The 18,854-nt window shown below is 43.2% G+C and overlaps 1 protein-coding gene across 2 annotated transcripts in view; it reads left to right on the forward strand.

The window, feature by feature from the left end:
• ntrk3b (neurotrophic tyrosine kinase, receptor, type 3b) overlaps nucleotides 1-18,854 on the forward strand; it is a 79,727-nt gene that overhangs the window by 17,743 nt on the left and 43,130 nt on the right. For both annotated transcript variants that reach the window (XM_067248934.1, XM_067248935.1), the window contains exon 4: nucleotides 15,830-15,898. In XM_067248934.1, coding sequence (XP_067105035.1) covers nucleotides 15,830-15,898 — 69 coding nt within the window. The remainder of the gene's footprint in view (nucleotides 1-15,829; nucleotides 15,899-18,854) is intronic.

Raw genomic sequence — 18,854 nt, forward strand, 5'->3', positions numbered from 1 at the left:
TTTTCTTAACTTTAGTGGGAGTAAACATGAAGAGAAAGTGAATCTCTAACCCTAACCTGAACAGACCACAGTTACTATATCAACTATCTGCCAGAGCCAAATTCACAGACTTACATTTACAGTGTAAATATAGTAGATATATGTGTGTGTGCATAAGGGTGTAATCTTTTTAGTTTAAGCACCCCAAATGTTGTTGGTGTACTTAAGGTATTTCTGTAAAGGGTTATTTATTTGACTAGGACATTCGGCCCTCTTGTGTTTGAAAAGGTACTCTATATGCATGTGTGTGCTTTTCCACAAGGAGTGGGTGGAACCACTCGCTCTGCCTAGCGAGTCGACTGGCTCAGCCGAAGTAGCTCATCAACATTTAATGAATGGGATAAAAGTCATTAAAAGGCTGCCTTCACTTGAGTCACAAATGGAGCAGATGGACATGCTAATTGTGGACTCATTAAAAATGGGAATGGGTGTTCTGTGACAAAGACGATGATGGTTTATGTCTTCCTTGGGACTGTGGGTTTGAAAGGGGAGGAGACTCCTGTGCTGAGGGCTGGAAGCAGATCCTCTAAGAGGGAAGACGAAGCTCTGGTAAAGATTCTATTCGGGAGCTGACAGCCTACTTGGGGAGGAAAGGCTGTCATCACGGTTTGCATGGAGTCTGAAGAACTCAATCAGTTATTTATGAGTTTGTTTCTTCAGTGCAGTCTTTTCTTAGGCTTTCAGAATGGTTTCTGTACATGTTTTGCTTCTCTAATGATGGATGATAATGTTTGAAGTACGTGGCCAATTCCCTTACTTGTTAAAAGCGTACAAGCTTAGAGACCTCAAGAGACATCTGATTCCATCATTCCATCCATTCTGTTTAGTTTTTGAAGCCATTCTGTCTGGAGATCTACTCCACCGAGAGGCTGAATGCTCAGGGGACAAACAATCAACCTAGAACCTTCTTTCATCGGCATAGCATCAATTTTTGTGCCTTGCAAGACCATGCTGCAGACCAGGATCAATCCACAATTAGCCTACTAAAAATCCATAGTCATAATTCCGGTAAACAATCCCCCTGGTTATGAAATAACATACTACACTGAGTCTGTCTCTTTTCTCTCTCTGATCCCTCCTTTGTCTGGGACTACAAACAACCAAGGGTCTATCATCCTCCCAAGCCATTCAGCTCTCACTCCTTCACCCATCGCTTGGTCAAAGCACCTATGGAAATTGGTTTAAACAACAAAGAGATCCAAAACAAGGTCTCTGGCTTTCAACTTGTTTGCTCCCCCCGACCCGGTTCTTTTAATGCCGGAGGTCTGGCACCGGCTTTAATGTGCGTCCTGTGTGTCCCCGTTTGAGTGAGAGTGTGTGTGTGCGTACGTGTGGGTGTGTGTGCGGCAAATTAAAGGTTACTGTCTGTCTGGATGGCCAGACAACACACCACTCTATTCCACATATGACGGAGAGACCCAATAAATCGGGAGGGGCTGTTGTCACAAGGGCAGTAGTAAAGGTCAGCTGGTCCAGGGGAGGAACGAAGTAGGAAGTGTCTCTCATTAAATCTCCGTCTCTTTCACGTTCTAGATGGAAATGTCACTTTAACACCGGCTGTCTTCCGGAATGAGCCTGTCTTCAATTAAGACCTGATTATTCTATGTTTGTGCAGTCTGGATGTAAAAACCCTAATTTTGGAGGAATTCGTCTGACGTGAGGCTCCTGAAATTCGTGTGGGGACCCACGTCAGTTATTGAGGTCTTGGGGGAATGAGTTAATATAGAGGCTGTGATGGCGTTTGTTTGGTTTGGCAAGGAATTTTGAAGTGGTGTTTTTTTTGGGCTGGATGCTTTTACGGTAAAGCACAAATAGATGAGTGAATCTGAAGGTCCTGTAGGACCTTGTACAGGACTCACCTTGTTGAAATTGAAGAGTATGTGGTAGACACAGAATGCTCCGTTTGCACAAAGAATGCTATTGCTTCCAGAACGACATGATCCGCCTACATGTTGGGATTGCAATAAGACTGTGCCTTCCACCGAACAAATGTCCTTGGTTGTGAATACACTGCTCATCTAGTCTGCTCTGTTGTATCTTGTTGCACTGCAGCAGTCTGTCATGCTGTGTAAACCGCCTTAGGGATGCTGCTTTACACATAGAGCATGGATAAATGTCAAAACTATAGATTTAGATGTGCTTGTGCCATACTCTATGTAACGGCATGCACACCATTGATTTTACTCCTGACATCTGTGGCGATATGGTTATGAGGATATGATTTAGACAGCTCTTTCTCACCTGAGTCATCTCAGTTTATGTGTGTTTATTTGTGTGATTTTAATTCGATTTGGTCAGTAAGTGTGTGAGTAAATGTTCATGTTTCCGCACACACACACTCATTTTCAACTAATGATTCAACAGTTATTCACCTCACGCTCACACTAGTTCCCGTTCTGTGTGGGTGCTGTGGTGATTCAGAGTCTGTCAAATTGAAAGTTGGCGTTATTCTGTGGATAAAGGTTGTGTGGTCCCGTTGGCAATCTACTAATGTACTCCCACAGACCAGGCTGTTTCTGCAACAGTTAGCTTGATCCGCTCCAGGGTTTAGCCAGAGCCCCGTGTGGATGTGGAGGATGATTGGGGGTTGAAGGGTACTTTAGGATTCTCCTCTGATGGTAGACCACTCCGCCCCCGCTGTTTGAAAACCTTTCCCACCCACAATGCATCACACCAGTCACTTTTTAGCTTTGGAAATGGTAAACGATCTCTTCTGTCTTGGCAGTGTGCTTTCTTATCTCTTTTCTGTGTTACATAGACATCCTTTAGACACGCTTGTAACCTCAAATAGATTGAGTCTCAAGCCAAATCTATTCCACTTATTTCATTGTCACTATTAAAGATATGTTGATAAGCTGCCCGTAACAGATACAAAATTAGAAACAGACATAAGTGGGCACAGTTGGAGGCTATTCAACTGCAGTGCATGGAAGTTTGGAAGAACAAACAGGATGCCCAAATTGAATAAACACGTTCATGAATATCATACTGAGTTTCTATTTACTTTCCATCCCTCTCCAGCATGTTTGGCTGCTCTGGGCTAATCTCATCGTAAACATGGCCGGCTTGGACCAGATACTTGGGCTACGAAGCATGATATCTGCCAGACAAGCCGGCAGGTTTTAGGGTCCGATGCCCACAGTCTGAGTAGACACCAGTGGTTTTGAATGGAGATGTCACTGCCCTGTAGAGTATGCGGAGCTTATCTCCAGGCAGAGCCTGTAATATTGTAGTGAATCTAAATCTGGACATACAGTAAATGTGAGGCTGTTTGAGTGAATATGAAATACAGGGGTTGAACCCACTAAAGATGATATTTTGTAGAGTGAGACTACAAGATATTAGCAAGGAAAGGTCCTTCCAAAAGGGCATTTCTAACAAACAGTTTGTTGCATAGCAGATAGTTGTTGAGAAATTGGAAGAGTAAAATGGGGAATTGTTTAGATTAAAAACATTCAATGAAAACCTTGATGGGTTTATGTGAGCAATAAAATATATTTTATATATATATACAGCAAATACGTATGTAGGTCAACATAGAAACAGTTACCCTGAGTTGTGTTGGAAGAACTGCAATGGAAACAGTATCATCATTACAGATGAGTTAATTGCTAGGACATGAAATTCAGCGTGATATTCTCTGAGTATATTTCCTGACAAATGAATTATGTTAAATGAAGTCGACTGTGTGGGTGTGGAAACTGTCACTTAAGGCCATCTTAATTACAGTTATTTCCACACAGTACATGTTAATGTGAACAATGGAGTGTGTGATGCATGGTGGGAGGAGTTCTTTAACATATCTCACATGAACATTTTGCATGAATCATTAGGAATCATTCTTTTTCCATATACCTTTGAGGTATAACTCTCCGAGTGTGTGTTTGCGGAAGAATGTGTGTTATGTGTATGCATAACTTTTGTGAAAACATAAAAACACAAAGATTGCTTGAGAAACAGAGGAGGGAGAGAGAGAGAAAGACAGAGACTGTGAAAGACAGACTGACAAAGACACAGCCCCACACTGGCATGCAGGCCTGGCAAGGCCAGACCAGGCCCATCTTTAGATCCATAATCATCGCACTCTAACTGATCCTAATACTTCATGACGCTCGTTCTGTTCTCAGAGTGAGTCCGGGTGCTGGGCTAATCGCCGTGGTTACACTGCAGAGCAGGACACGGCGGCCTGACACCCAGGGGGCTCCCTGTCAACCAGCCTCACACAGGGCTCCCAGATCAATATCGGTTGCAATACAGAGCTGTTTTCTGCAGCCTCAAGTTCAACTCTCACACAGAGAGTTCAGGGAAGCGTGACCCCGTCTGTTCGCATTACCTTGACACAATTCTAAAGGGCTCAGATACAGACGCGTTCTCTTCTTTTCGTGTAGCATTTTTTCCCAGATGATGTTTTTGTTTTTTTTGTCATAAAACTGCCGGCACAACTAAAATAACTGTTGTTTATCCAGCAGAAGCAATGCTTTTATTTAAGTGGGGCATTTGTGTGTATGGTCTGCCAAATGCAGTATAAGGGTACTGCCCAGCAACATAGTGATTAGTGGGAGGCAGCAATGTGAGTACAATCCTGACATGAGTGAATTGTGCCTAATATTTTACCAAAACAAATCGAGGAAACGCCAGCTCAGGAGTTGCTGCTGGTCAGATAAAGCTCTTTCATCTCCATGGAACATCAGCCCCCATCGGCCTCCTGTTCTGCCCTCCTCCCTTCATCCCCCTATACCTCCATCCCGATGCCAAAACCTGTCCGTTGACAGACAGCAGTCTGGCGGAGGCCTGACACTCTGTGTACACAGCCAGGGTGCTAGCAACGGCCGGGCTTGTCAATCAAGGTTTGGGGAGTGAGAAACCACCCAGATCTGTTTGGACAAGAGGATGGGGATTGCTCTGCCTTCACAGATTGCTATTTACCGTGCCGCTCTGGGATTGGATGGAGATATTCTCTTCACACCTCGCCCCGGTGGTATCCACTGTAGGGGCGGCCCACCCTGCTTTGCCGGTGGCACCCAGCAATGCTGTCAGCTGGCTGATTCGACTGTGACAGAGACAGAAAGAGACGGCTCAATGTTGTTGTTTTTTTACCTGTGGTGCAAGATGGGGGATGAGGGTAGTGCGGGGGTGAGGCACAGGAAGGGGGGAGGGGGTTACGGTTTTTGTGGAGGCGGGTGCCAATGAGATGTCTCTCTTTGGCAGTGGGATGCCTCAGTTAGCTACTGTCACATTGTCAAGCTGCCCCGTGGCAAGTTTATGCACAGAAATCCTATTGTGGAGGCTTTCGGTCTAAAATAAATACTTTTTTTGTGTTGAATACTCCATTCCTTATTACTTTGTCTCATGTCCACTGCCAATCAAGTGTGGAAGCATCCTCTGGATACAAGCTGTGTTTACAGTTGGAGTCATAGGTCTTTGAAAACAGTCATGAAGATATATTAAAATAATATTTCAACACTCATATTCTAGCAGCAGTGACATTTTGTTCCCAAGTGTCTCCAGCACTCAAATCCTCAAGGCAAATTTTTGAATTGATAGAATGTTTTTAGTTTTTTTTGCACCACAAATGTCTGCTCATGAGTAATCAGAGGAATGCTCTTCGAAAAGTGTCCATGTTTGACAGAGGGGATAGTCCTCAGGGATGTATATGTTTGCAGCAATAAGTCTGGACAGTCAAGGCAGAACTGACTGGCCTAATGTGCAGCCTGTCCTTGAAAAACAGGTCCCTCTCTTGTTTTGCTTTTTGTGGGGGTTTTTGGTGACCAAGATTGCCAGGTGCAATTTTAATACAAACCATTCTGCTCTGAGCTGTAATTAAATCTATTCAGCTAATGATCTAATTAAAACAGAGGAAGTTAAAGAAAGGCTATGGCACTTTCATTAAGTGATGTCAGAGGACATTAAAACATTGACATAGCATTTTTTGGCTCTTCTAACTGGCTAACTGGCTAACTCACAGGATTGCCTTTGTGTTGCACATTAGCTTGGAGCATATCGACAATGCAGCTTACACAGCCTTGGTTTTGAACAGTGCCCCGCCTGATTACAAGAACATGTCTCTGTTTTTTTCTACCACAGCTTGCACCCACTTTCATCCATGCTCCTTCCCTAATCCTATAGATGCTGAACACTTTAATCCTCTTTTATTGTGTGTCTGTGTGTGTGGAAGACAAAAAGTCTGGGAAGACTTTCTTTCACAAACCTCTGAGGATGTGAAGGAGCGGAAACTGTAAATGGAATACTGCAGGTCAGCTCATGGCCACTGGAAGAATACATGTCCCTTCTCTGCTGTTTCTAGATGTGATGCATGCTTTCCCAATAGTCGAACTGGAACTTCATCCAGTTTCCTTGTTGTATTTACCACAGAAAACCACAGGTCACAGGACAGTGGAACCATGGCTTGTTCCATCAGCCAATAGATGTCATGATAGAAAACATAAAAGTCAGAAAGATTAAAATACACAAAGTGTATTTTAGATGTAGAGGGTCAAATGTGGATGGATGTTATACACATCTGTGAAAAATATGCATTCTCTAGCTGTAAAATGTGACTTTTAAAGCTGATGTCCTTTGAAGTCAATTTTTGACAAGTAGGCATACTTATGCCTAGTCACCGGAGGGATACTAAGCACCATTTGCGAGATTTTTGTTTGTCATTTTGCTGGCACGGTCTTTGACCATCTCCCTGTGCTGTCTGCTCTCATTCATGTGCACATTTGTAAGGTTAGCCACGAGGTTACTGCTGTTGCTGCCACCGTTGGCAAGCAGAGCGAAGATGTATAAAAATATTTCTAATGGGGCAGTTGGCTGAGTGTGCTGCAACAACCAGCGGGTTATTGGGAGACAGGCCTTTCTGGCCACCTTCAATCCTGCCCCTTTGTCTCAACGGCTTGGTCTTTGGTCTGTAAAGGGGAGAGGGGAATTAGGAACTGGCAGTACCCATTGGGTCAAGGTAGGATCCTGCTGCTTTGAGATTCACAGGGGTGCCTGGCTCTTTGCCAACCGTGTCACCCCTGCCAGTTTTACAGGACCATCTGCTGCTGCCCCCCTCTTTTCTCCGGCGGCTCAGTCCTGGCAGTGCCCGTCTGAACAAGTCAAGATGGCCGCCCCAGGTGGCAGTGCATGACAGCCGTAGCAGAGGGGGTTGCTGGGAGATACGATGCAGAGGTGGCTATCAGCCAGCCGGGGCCCGGGCTGAAGCTAATAACCCACCGCCAGCCCACCAGTCGCTCTATCCCCAACCCAACTCTCTCTTTTCCCTCTCCCACCGCTTCCGACATCAGCACCCGCTCACACCTCACTTCGACCAGGAAAGGCCATCAAGCCACCAAGTGCCTGCTGTACGCTGGTGTGATTAACGGCCCTGCACCCCCATCCCGCCGGCCTCCTCCCTTTAAAGGGGCAAAGCGATTACCGGGGGACCAGAAGAGCATCACCTCTCCAAAACAGACCAGACACATGATGCACAGACAATGATTGTGTTATTGGTGCAGGAGTGCTACGTGATGAAAGGATAAATGGATCTTCTAGTCTAATAAGGGGAGACTGAGAAGGAAGGCAGCACAGAAAACAGTCTTACTGAGTGGTGTCAGCTGTAAAAGCACTAGAGCGAGCACTGTTTGATTCGGGCTGGCCGGGGGTGGCGGCGTTTTCATGTTTGGAATGTGGTCCTCCTCATTTCTCCTAGCATAGAGGGAGAATGAGTCGGCTGTCACCTTCCAGGATTATGGGTATGAGGCATGAGGTCTGGCCCCCTGAATTCATTATGGTCGTTCAACTCACAATGAGGATGAATCAAAGACAAGGCAATCAGTGGTGGACATTAGAGATGAGCTCCTGTCAACACTGGGAGACCAGCGAAACTGGGGGGACTCACTTGGTCTCTATGCCTACCCTAATGTGATACATTCAAATGCTTCTGAGACCTACTCACTTTTGATATATTGGTTTGATAGAGTGAGAGGAATACAGAAGTAGCGAACACACCAAGTTAAAGTGCTACTATTGTGCTTTTATGGGCAATTGCCGACATTATGGTGTGAGTTGTTTAAGTAATTACTTACAATCGACTGGCTCTAGAATATATAATACGGTTTGAGTCAGAACCCTGTTGCGTTTAAAAAAACGCCCCTCGTTTGATTAATATTATTGCACATTTCAAATCAAATTCCAACTGTGCACTGTGCATGCTTGAAATAATGATGTGTATTTTTAGGTAATGCAAGAGTTGTATTTCAGGAAGTATGAAGCACACAACTTGGATTGTGTGTCAGACAACTTTATGATAGCTCTATAGTCAAGTTTGAGTTTCCATTTCGATGGCAAACAAATACAGACACTGCCATGTTTTTTCAGGGCCTTGACTTCTCAAGATGTCTGTCAACGGGTTCAGTTCAGCAGAATGTGCATATCCTCTGACCTTGTAAGAGTCAACACGAACACAGACCATAGTTGCTGACTTTGACCAGCTGACCGGCGTGGGATTTCATCTTGACATGCACACTTGTGCTCCAACATGTGCTAATATACAATACTGTTACTGACCAAGAACATCTCCATCTCAGTGCATGCAGAGACACACAGCGGTAGTCTCACGCTACACTGGTGAGGGCTGGCAGGCCTGCCCAAGGCATCGGCCATACATGGCTGACTTCCTGTGTCTCACGCCAAGTGTGCACTGCGCATGCAGCATCTATCAAGGTTTCAGGCCAATCTTTTTTTTCAATAACATATTCTCTGAAGATGCTTAGACAGTAAATCTTCCTCACACCAACACCTCGTTCCAAATTTCCATAAATTTGCATCATCGTTGCGCCAGCCTGTGTTGTTCTGGAGTCAGTCGAGTGTCCTTGAACCATTGTTACTGCGCCGTCAAGGAGAAAACCACAGATTTTGAGATAACATTACTCTGTACGGCACCCAACTGAATGTAAATAATTAGCATCAGTTACACTACCTACTACAGGTCTTGAAAACTCAACATCTGTCAGGCAGTGTTAAAGTAATGTTTGAACTTTTCTACAAACTTGGATGGGTATGAATGCACATGCTACATGTGACAGTATACTAACAGCTGTAAACAACGAATGTGTTAGCAGAGGTGCTGAACAGAAGATGTCAACATGGCTTTATAACATGTTTCTTGTGGCCGTATAACAGTTAAAAGACATTGAACAACAGTATTTGGATGATGAACGCTGATGACCTTTGCTTTGCATCTGAATGGCGACTTGTGAAAGGCATGAGCTGAAGACAGCCACATAACCCCCGCCTCCAGAACAGGGAACTGGATCTGATGACAATGGATGCATGTGAGCGTTTTCCTCTTCTGTATAAATTACCTAGCCTCTTCAATAACTTGATTAATGTACAATTAGATGTATTTCCCCGCTTGCCGCAATTGTATCGCTCTGGCTGTTTCCATGGAGACAGAAATGTAATGCAGAAGGATACTGAAGACCACAAACACATACATGCACGCACACACACACACACACACACACACACACACACACACACACACACACACACACACACACACACACACACACACACACACACACACACACACACACACACACTACTGGCAATACATATGTTTTCTCCTTGATTGCAAACAGTCAACTGTTGTCATTTTCCTCATGTTGCCCTTAGTGTAATGTTTTGTGACATTATATTGAACGTGGGATGTTACAGGCGTTGACCTCTGAAAATTATTCCGCCTCTCCACATAAAGTTTAGTAAATTGTAGACTTGGCACATGCAGCTCTTTTGATGAAAAGAGTTGTGTCCATTCTTTGGGACAGCTGCAGTCCCAAGTTTTTGTCAGAATATTTGGCTGTGAGAAAAAACTCATTGTGCAAAGACAAAAACCTAACACCAGCTGATGGCTCCGTGGACACTTTTTAATTACTCAAACAATGTTCAATCCAGTCTGTGTGATGCGGAGCTGATGGACAAAAACAAACAAAGAATTCTGGGTTTGTTTTTGGTCTGTGTTCTCTACTGGCTCCCAGCCCTGCAGGCATGCTGGAAGTCGCCTGGCTTGATTTAAGTTGAGCCACAGGTATAGTCTCCGTGCTCCAGACCTGCAGACCAAGCCTGGGGTTAGCATGTTGACTGTGGAACCCCTGGTTCTGCTTATACCAAAGGATTTACCGAGAGCTGATGTTAGACGAGGTGTGAAACGCATGCTACCAATTTCATCAACCTCAAGCCAGTACATTTCCACTACGCCATCACTACGACTCATTTTCAGATTGATGTCTGCTAGTTCACACTCTGATTGGCTGTCGTTCACAGACTTTGTGCTGTTTGTAGGCTAACATAGTGGATCTAAGATTCTCTATCATATGATAAAGTGACTAAATGACTAAATGTAAAGTGTTTACATACCATCTGACCAAAGAATACTTAAAAGCACAATTTTCTGTGCGTTAGATCAGTTCACCAACCTTCTATAGACAGTTTATCCCAGAACTGTGCTGATAGATCCAAGGCTAGTGATGGGAATCTAGAAGCTATGTAACGAGGTGTTGAGAGTCAGGGAGTGGGGGTGGGTGTACAATACTGCACGCCTCAGTGTCTTTATAGCTGCTTTAATCTACTCCTACCTCTTTATTGATTTCTTGGGAAAAAAAGCATTTCATAAAACTGGAACCCAGAGAAGGTTGACTTGGTATAGCTGGTCAGGGACTTCAGCTCCTTGCACTTCAAAGCCTTAAGGTCTTGTTACAGTCATTTACAGTAGGTGTATTTCATGGTGGTAGTGTAACTACAGTAGATATAGAAAACACTGGCAACACGTGAACTGTAGACCACTCTGATTCGCTTTGAGTATAGTTGCATGTATTGCGTCACATCATTATTAAGTTATTCCTTTGTAGTTGCGTGTAACTAGAGATGTAGCTTTTTTAAATTATTAGAACTGTTCACTGACAAACTGTATCTGTCATGGCCACAAAGCGATTTATTTTATAAGAGTATGAGTGATTGACGTTCCGTTGGTTTAACTGCTCACAGAGGAATGAGGAACTCAAAGAGGTTAATGGCTCTTGAAATCGCCAGTTTAAGATCAGAGATACACAAGAACAGATATGGCATTGAGAGAATCTTTGTTGAGATAAAAGAATCCCTTATTTTTAGCCTTGCTCCCTAGAGCCCACCATACCTAGGACTGGTGCAGATTTATAGTGAACAATATCTTCTATTCTAATGAAGTGAAGCCTGTTTGAAGTTTTTTCCTCCACTGTTTTCACTAATTGAATTGTATGCAGTGATGAATTAATATTACGGCACTTCCTGCTTTTGATCGTGATAGATTCTTCCCGAGAGGTAATATAACTAGATTAGTTTTGATCCTTTATCAATAAATAAAGAGAGATCTTAGTGTGAACACAATCCAACACACCATGACTTCTGTTTGGTTCTCAAAAACTCCCATGCAAGTTAGCACAGCTCTTCTCTCCATCAGACATTAGTGAATTATTCACAATGCGTCTTTAGACCCAGCCTGTCTTTGAATGATAGATGTGTCAGACGTTACGAGGGCTCTGCTGTCCTTTGAAAAGTCAAATGTTCAACAGCTGTATGAGACGATAATCTGAAGTTCTGAGATGTCTTCAGAAAGAATTCCTGGGCATGCAAAGATCCCGGAGCTCATAGAGGGGTTTATGTCACTATAGTTGGGATGGATGGAGTTTACATACCCCTCGCCTCACACACACAAGCGCTTTGAAAACCTTGGGGACAGTGTCGAGAAATATGCGGTATAACTGGTGGATTCATGAATAATGGACTGAGTGAGTCAGACTGAAGCACTGAGCTGAGTGAACACAAAAAAGAAGGTTAGCATCAACGAGAAGCTATAGAATGCAATCCTTGTCCTGTATGCTATGGCTGTTTTGATTGGTGAAGAGATTGATTGATAGAGAGATCCACCTATGACCTTTATACTTGATCCATAGCTTGTAGTGGTAAGGTCAGAGGTACAGGGAATTGTTCTTACCCAGTAACAAGGGGATATTTCCAGGGTTTTCAGAAAAGGTTGTGGGAGACTTTGTACCGAAGACTGTCATTTTATAAGATACTATTGAATATGAACAGAGAGGATTCAACCCCAGGAGAGTCTATCACTGAAAAACGTTGCGTTGTATTCAATCCAGACCTCAGACAGGGAGGCCATTAGTTACAGTGATTCTTTTAAACAAAGGGATATCGGCTGGCTCACCTCAGGAAATGAGAATCGTTTCAAGAATATGAAATTCATTGAGGAAAAAAATAATCGATTCCTTTTTTCATTTCAATCCATTTCATTTCCATGCAGTCAGGATTGCAGGGATATCCCTGTTCCAACCTTGTAGAACGGGTGTGAAAGACAATTAAAATGGCCACCTTCTAACTTGAACATGTACTGCTGCTATAGCTACGATGGCTATCATTGATCCCTGTTGGATAATAAACGACAGGACTTTTTCACCTTTCAGTCACATTGAGAGATATTGTAAGTAAAAAAAGCTTCTAACTCTGGTGTCAGGAAAAAATCGGTGTGTTTTGAGAATTAAGATTGTCGACGGCATGACACTTCACTGTAAAATATACAAACACACTGATCAACACAACCACGGATACAGATCCAGTTAGATTATTGTGGTCTGGTACTGTACCTGCAAGTTGCTAGAGAAATCGAACCATGCTCACAATTCCAAAACAGTTCATCTTCAGCAGATATCCACTGTAAAGTTATGTTCTGGTGCTGTTCACTCAACAGAATGGATAACTACAGGGCTTCAGCTCTAATTAGCGTTGCTTCCAGAACGTGGCCACAGTTTCCCATTGACATATGTGATTAAAGAGCATTATTGAAGAAGCCCAGGCCCCTCATGACCCCAGAGCCCCCAGAGCCTCTGTCTTCATCTGGAAGAGAGCTAACACACAGGATGCTGCTGCTTGATATTCACCCCCACACTCCATGCAGGGACTGGTTTCCATCAATATTAACCTCCTAGGTAGATCCAACTGCACTGCACGTCACTTTTCCAACTTTATGAAACTAGTATGTGGAAAAAGGTCTATGCAAGAAGTTAGCTTCTAGCGTGTGGAACGCATGGTTTTATGAACCGGAACCAGTGATTTAGTTCCGCCTGAGTGTTTTTGTCTTACTGTAATAGGAAACTGTCTGAGATGATTACTGGGTTGTTGTCCTTTCAAAACATGTAAAAACGGGTTCAACCTCTCTATAAAGTAAACACATTAATTTTCTACACTACAAATTTTTCAGTTTAATAATCAACACCTCTCCACCCACTGTTAGTCTTGTTGGCCTTGCATTAGCTGTGATGGCTTATTGGCTTCTTTGTTTATTTATTTACTTATTCATTTACTTACCTTGGCCCCCTCCCACCCCCCCCGAATCCAATTTTTAGCTGACATTTCTCCTTGCAGTGGCGAAGGATGACCTTTGAGAAAAGAACACTTCCTGCCAGCTTTGGGCGAGAGGTCTCAGAATATGCTCACACCCTCCCCCTCTTGTTTGAGTACATACATGCAGCACTGCCCACCTAGCATCCATGAGAGAAAGAGAAAGAGAGAGAGAGAGAGAGAGAGAGAGAGAGAGAGAGAGGGAAATAGCTCAGGCTGGCCCTTGTGTAACTGCTATCTTGAGACTTAAGGGTAGAGTCCTTGTTCCATTTAGAGGGAGCTGATTCTCTCCCCTGCTCATGCTCTATCACTGATGTATTTGTTTTAGCCTCTAGCTAGCAGACCAGAGACCAGTCCTAGCTCAGTCTCAGGTGCAGATGTTCATCCGTATGCCTTTTGACTGCAGTGCCACTCAAGGTTAACACTGACACTAACGTCTGCTGGTTAGAAATCAACATAGGCGCTTCATTTCTTTGTATCTCTCTCCCCTCTATCTCTTTCTCATTCTCTCCCCCTCTCTCAGTGACAAACACAACTTTTTAACATGTCCGTTAAAACACATACAGGCACTTTAGGGACACGTGCTGGTGCTTCCAAAGCTCTACAAAACACACGTCTATTAAATGGAACAAGTGTGTGCAAGCGTATAGTGTTGCCCCGTAGCAATGCGCTGCACCCTGCTTAATGAGGACCTGCAAGGGCTTCTTTTCAATCTGTAACATTTCCCTAATTTATTCAGTCTGTGGCACCGAGTCTGTACCCGTTGGGAGTACTTTTTTTCATGGGGAATGTCAGTGAATATTCTGTTTCATTATACTATACTGTATTCACACATTTCTGCTTCTCTCTGTTGAGTCTGGGTGTATGTACCAGGGGGAGCAGTGGATTTGTACTTTTTTGAATTAATGCAGACGCTATTGTTAAGCATTTAGCCGTTTTCTGTATTGAAACCTTCTTCCAAACTGTTCGAGGCTGCCTTCCATTGAGACAGTAAGAAGGATGACTCAGATATGTGTGTTGTTGCATGTGTCAGTCTGTGTGTTTCTTCTGTTTAAACTGGATGTGTGTGTGTGTTGTGTCAGTATGGGTGTGTTGTTGTGTCTCCACGTGAGTGTGTGCGGGTGTGTGTGGGTGTGTGTGTGAACCCGGGGGTGTGTGTTAAGACTTCCCACAGGTCTCTTCATGCGTTGACAGCGGATAACCCACAGAACCAACAACTCCTCCCCGAGTATCACAGGAAATGAGAAAGGTTGCAGGATCCTTAGCTCCCTGTTGCCATGGAAATAGGCCTTATCACTGAGCGCTGCTTGTTATACGACTTTCTAAAGAAGCCTGGGAGGAAAGGCAGGCCAAACAGTGGAGCAACATCTGCAACCACGGCACAGATGCCTGTTTGCATTAGTTACTGATAAAATGTGTGTGTCCTTCGTAACTGAAAGTGTGGAGGAAGATAGGCATATTTGTATTTTTTGAAAGGTATGTAAATTAGAGAGTTGAGAAATATGTTCCAATATACCAGTATAGAAGGATATATATATATATATATATATATATATATATATATATATATATATATATATATATATACACTTTATATATGTTAATGAACATCATTTAAGGCCTGCATAGTCCTTTCTTTTTTTGAAATTCAATGCAATGCTTTGAGCTACTACCAACTATCTGGTGTGAAAAGATACCGTTGCTTGTTTTCTGAAACATTGCATAGTGGGTTCATATTATTTTTTTGTATTATAATTTTGCTATGCATATGTGTCAAATCAAATGTAACATGCGCATCATGCGTAACAGCCCATGTAGATTGCACTGAAGCAGACTGTAAAAGCTGTGCTTTGGCAGAGTGAACCCAAATGAAATATTCATGACGTAATACAATTTGTTCTCTGCTTCTGCCCTAATTTTATTCATCTATGTCAGTGCTCATACTAACTGTATGATAGGAGAGTTTGAAAAGGCCGTCTTATAGTGGGCCGCCACATCAGTATATATAGCATCGTCATCGAACCTCAGATAAGATCTGAAATAAAGTCTGTTTTATATTAAAAATGACCTCAAGTGTTCTGGTCAGATCACTTATGAGGTTTCCAACCATTCCTATTGAATTTGGTGGCTTTTACACTCCCTGGGGGTTTATTTAAGTCAATTGAATTTGTTGACTTGAAAATGGCCAAGTTTCTTTTATTGAGTTGCCTGAACCGCACGATTTCTGTAGCTGATCCTGTTTCCTCTGGTTTGTCGATAGCCGTTTGCAGTTTCTTGCCCTATTTCCATCCAGGTCTGTCCTTACTTGCCTGTGGTTAACATTCACTCTTTTTTTATCTTTCTTTTTCTCTCTCTTTCTCTGCAGAAACCTGGCAAAGAACCCCCTGAGCACGCTGTCATGGCAGCTGTTTCAGAACCTACAACTATCTGAGCTGTAAGTTTGCTCTTTTATTTAATCTGCCTCCTGCCAAGGTAAAAAAAAAGGTTGTGGTTTAGATTAGATCAGCATCAGCAATCAGCATCATTCTCACACACAATTCTTCCCAAACAATAATCGCTTTTAGTAAATGCTATTATAATTCATGTCTGGGTTGTGCAAAACCTCTCCTTTGTTTGAGATGGAGGATAAAAAAAAACGGAAGGGTGACTCAGCTTCAACTTAAATGCGGTGTCGTGGCACAGTGATCTTCAAAGTCATTTACACCCGACTTAATTAAGACACGCACAGGAAACGTAATGGTTTTGTAGAAGGGAGAGTCTGACCTCATTTTCTTGTTTGTCATGAATATTTGAGCAATCAGTGTGTTTATAAAATGAGTTTGCTCTTTCACCACCGAAGAGAACATTTCAGTCCAGACCTGCGTTGCAATTTGCACATCATTATAGAAGCCCTGTCCATCAGCGGACCTGCCCTGTCATGTGGAGGGGCAGGCTCCTCCCTGCTCGGCCCAATGCAGACTCTAAACCAGCCTGATGACACCATGCTGTAGGGTGTGGTCACATGGGGTGTGTAGGGGGAAGGCCTATTTAAAGCAGCCCTCCTTATTGTGCTATTTCCAGAGGTAGAAGCAGGGCAGATCCTTTGAGAAGAAAGATGGGGTGAGTGGGGATAGGGGGGAGGCTACTGGGTGTGATAATGCTAACGGGGTAGTCCTACTGTATAGATAAGGACGTGAGAAGAGAAAGCCTGGTCATACGGTAATGTCACACTGTCTCCAACAGACTATTGGACTTTCTAGGTGAATATTTGCGCCTGTGCACATTGCACAATGTCCTTTGCTACCTCGCCCCCCCCCCCCCTCTTCCCCCAGACTTCCTCTCTCCTCTCCACGCCTCCCTCTCGATGAATTACATTCTAGATGTTTCCCAGTTTTTTCTTCGTCGTTCCACATGGAGGACAAAGGACGCCAGGGGATTTGCCGGTCAACTTAACATTTCATATCTGATATTCTACACGAATAGGAGATTGAGGCTTGGGTTTTGGTATAAGGGGCATGATTTGGTGTCAACACGATCACAGAGGCATGGCACTGAGTTACATAAGAAAGAAGCCATGTGGAATCAAGCTGAGCCAACAGGAAATGAATCACTGGATCCAATGGAGACACTGGCACATTACTGCAATAATCATTCTAATATAAATGTATTAACACTGCAAGTCAATCACTCCACATTAAGCACATCTACCAGGTGGTGTGAATGTTTAGTCTGTAATTATTTGAATAATGCGTCCCAGCAGGGATCTTCAGACCACATCCATTTTATATCAAGAAAGACACATTAAACCATCAGAAATAATTGATGTTTCACACCATGATGAGAAGGCTTGGCCTTTTGGTCTCATTTGGTTTTATTTTGGTCTCAAACATTTGAGTTGGAGATTTTTCTTGAAACATGATTTTAAAGTACTTTGCAAAACATGATTTAGGCCTATCAATTGACAGTGTATGAGAGCTGTCTGTTTGCAGTGAATTACATTATTCCTGCATACTGTTCCAGACACCTTGGGGAAAAACTAAAGAGGAGAAACATTGGAGATTCAGAAGAAAGCATCTGCCTGACTTTAGTCTCATTTACAACCGCTAATATCCAACTTTGGTTATCAAGAGCTAATTGTCTAACCCAGTTGAGTGTTAATACGACAGAGTGTATTTCTTTGTTTTTTTCTGGTTCATGAGGAGAGTTTACAGACCTGCTACATACGCTGACCCATCGTAAGCCTGTGAATCGTATCAGGGTGAAGGGTTGCTTAATGCTAAATGTGCTGTTGTTGCTCCAAGGCTACGATGATTGGAGATGCCTGAGTAGCACATCCACTGTCAAGGAAGCTCATTCACTACACCACACACCTCCTATCACTTATATATCAGGGTTTTTTTCTGTTTGCAACTAAACCCGTTTGCCAGAGGCAGTGTGCATCCTCAATCCTTTTATTCTGTTGACTTTACTTTAATCCTACTCTCTCCATGAAGCAGAGGGTTCTACAAATCCAAACATTTATGCGTCTCTCCATGAAAGGGATTTCCGTTTGACTAAAATGGAAAGATAAAACTTGCCAGGCTTTTGATGGGTATTGTCATGGATTAGAGGGATTTCTATAGGGAGCCCAGGGGCCACCAGAGCAGCCAATAAGAGATAGACGAGGTGAGATAATTAAAGTTTGTTAATATGCACCTGCAGTCTTGGAGTCTTGTTATTGTACTTCACACATCTGAAAACACCAAGGTGGTTGTAGAGCCAAAGATTAACTACTCTGGAGAAGGAAAAAAGGTTCCTCATAAGCTGCAACTTTGTTTGACTATTACTTCCTAAATACTCATCTGACCTGGCTCCCACTTCTTAAATGTCTAAATGATTGCGGTGCAGGTGGTGTTGTGGATAAGCCAAGTAAGGTCTGGTTCCCCCAGCCAAATTATGCCATAGTCATTTAAGAAAGCTAGCCACTGTGAGAGCCCCTGGGAGTCTGGCTAACCCAGGTGTTTGCAACACTGAATAGGTAAAACATAGCAGAGGAAGCCGGAGCTCTGATTGACTGAACGACACACAATATTTGTTTTTGTATTGCTGAACACATTAACCTGAAAACATTGTCCATTATTCTGATAACATTCTCCGGAGAGCAGACATTAGACAGTGAGACATCGGAAATGGTAGGCCTTATCTATCATTGGAAAGTAATACGAGGCAATCTTGAATCTGGGAAACATTTCCGCCGCTCACGTGAAAGCTCTTACAACGACTGTACATTGAGCCCTGTTTTGCTGGTAAGAGCTATTTGAATGGGTCTTTCTGCAGGCAATCTGTGGCAACAGGCTGGCAGGCTGCCTACTTGACAGCTACATTATCTCTCTAGCACCTTAAATGCATGGCCTCCACCTCCACTCACCAAC

Source organism: Osmerus mordax, chromosome 13 (assembly GCF_038355195.1).
Source record: "Osmerus mordax isolate fOsmMor3 chromosome 13, fOsmMor3.pri, whole genome shotgun sequence".
In the NCBI taxonomy this organism is placed as follows: Eukaryota; Metazoa; Chordata; class Actinopteri; order Osmeriformes; family Osmeridae; genus Osmerus; species Osmerus mordax.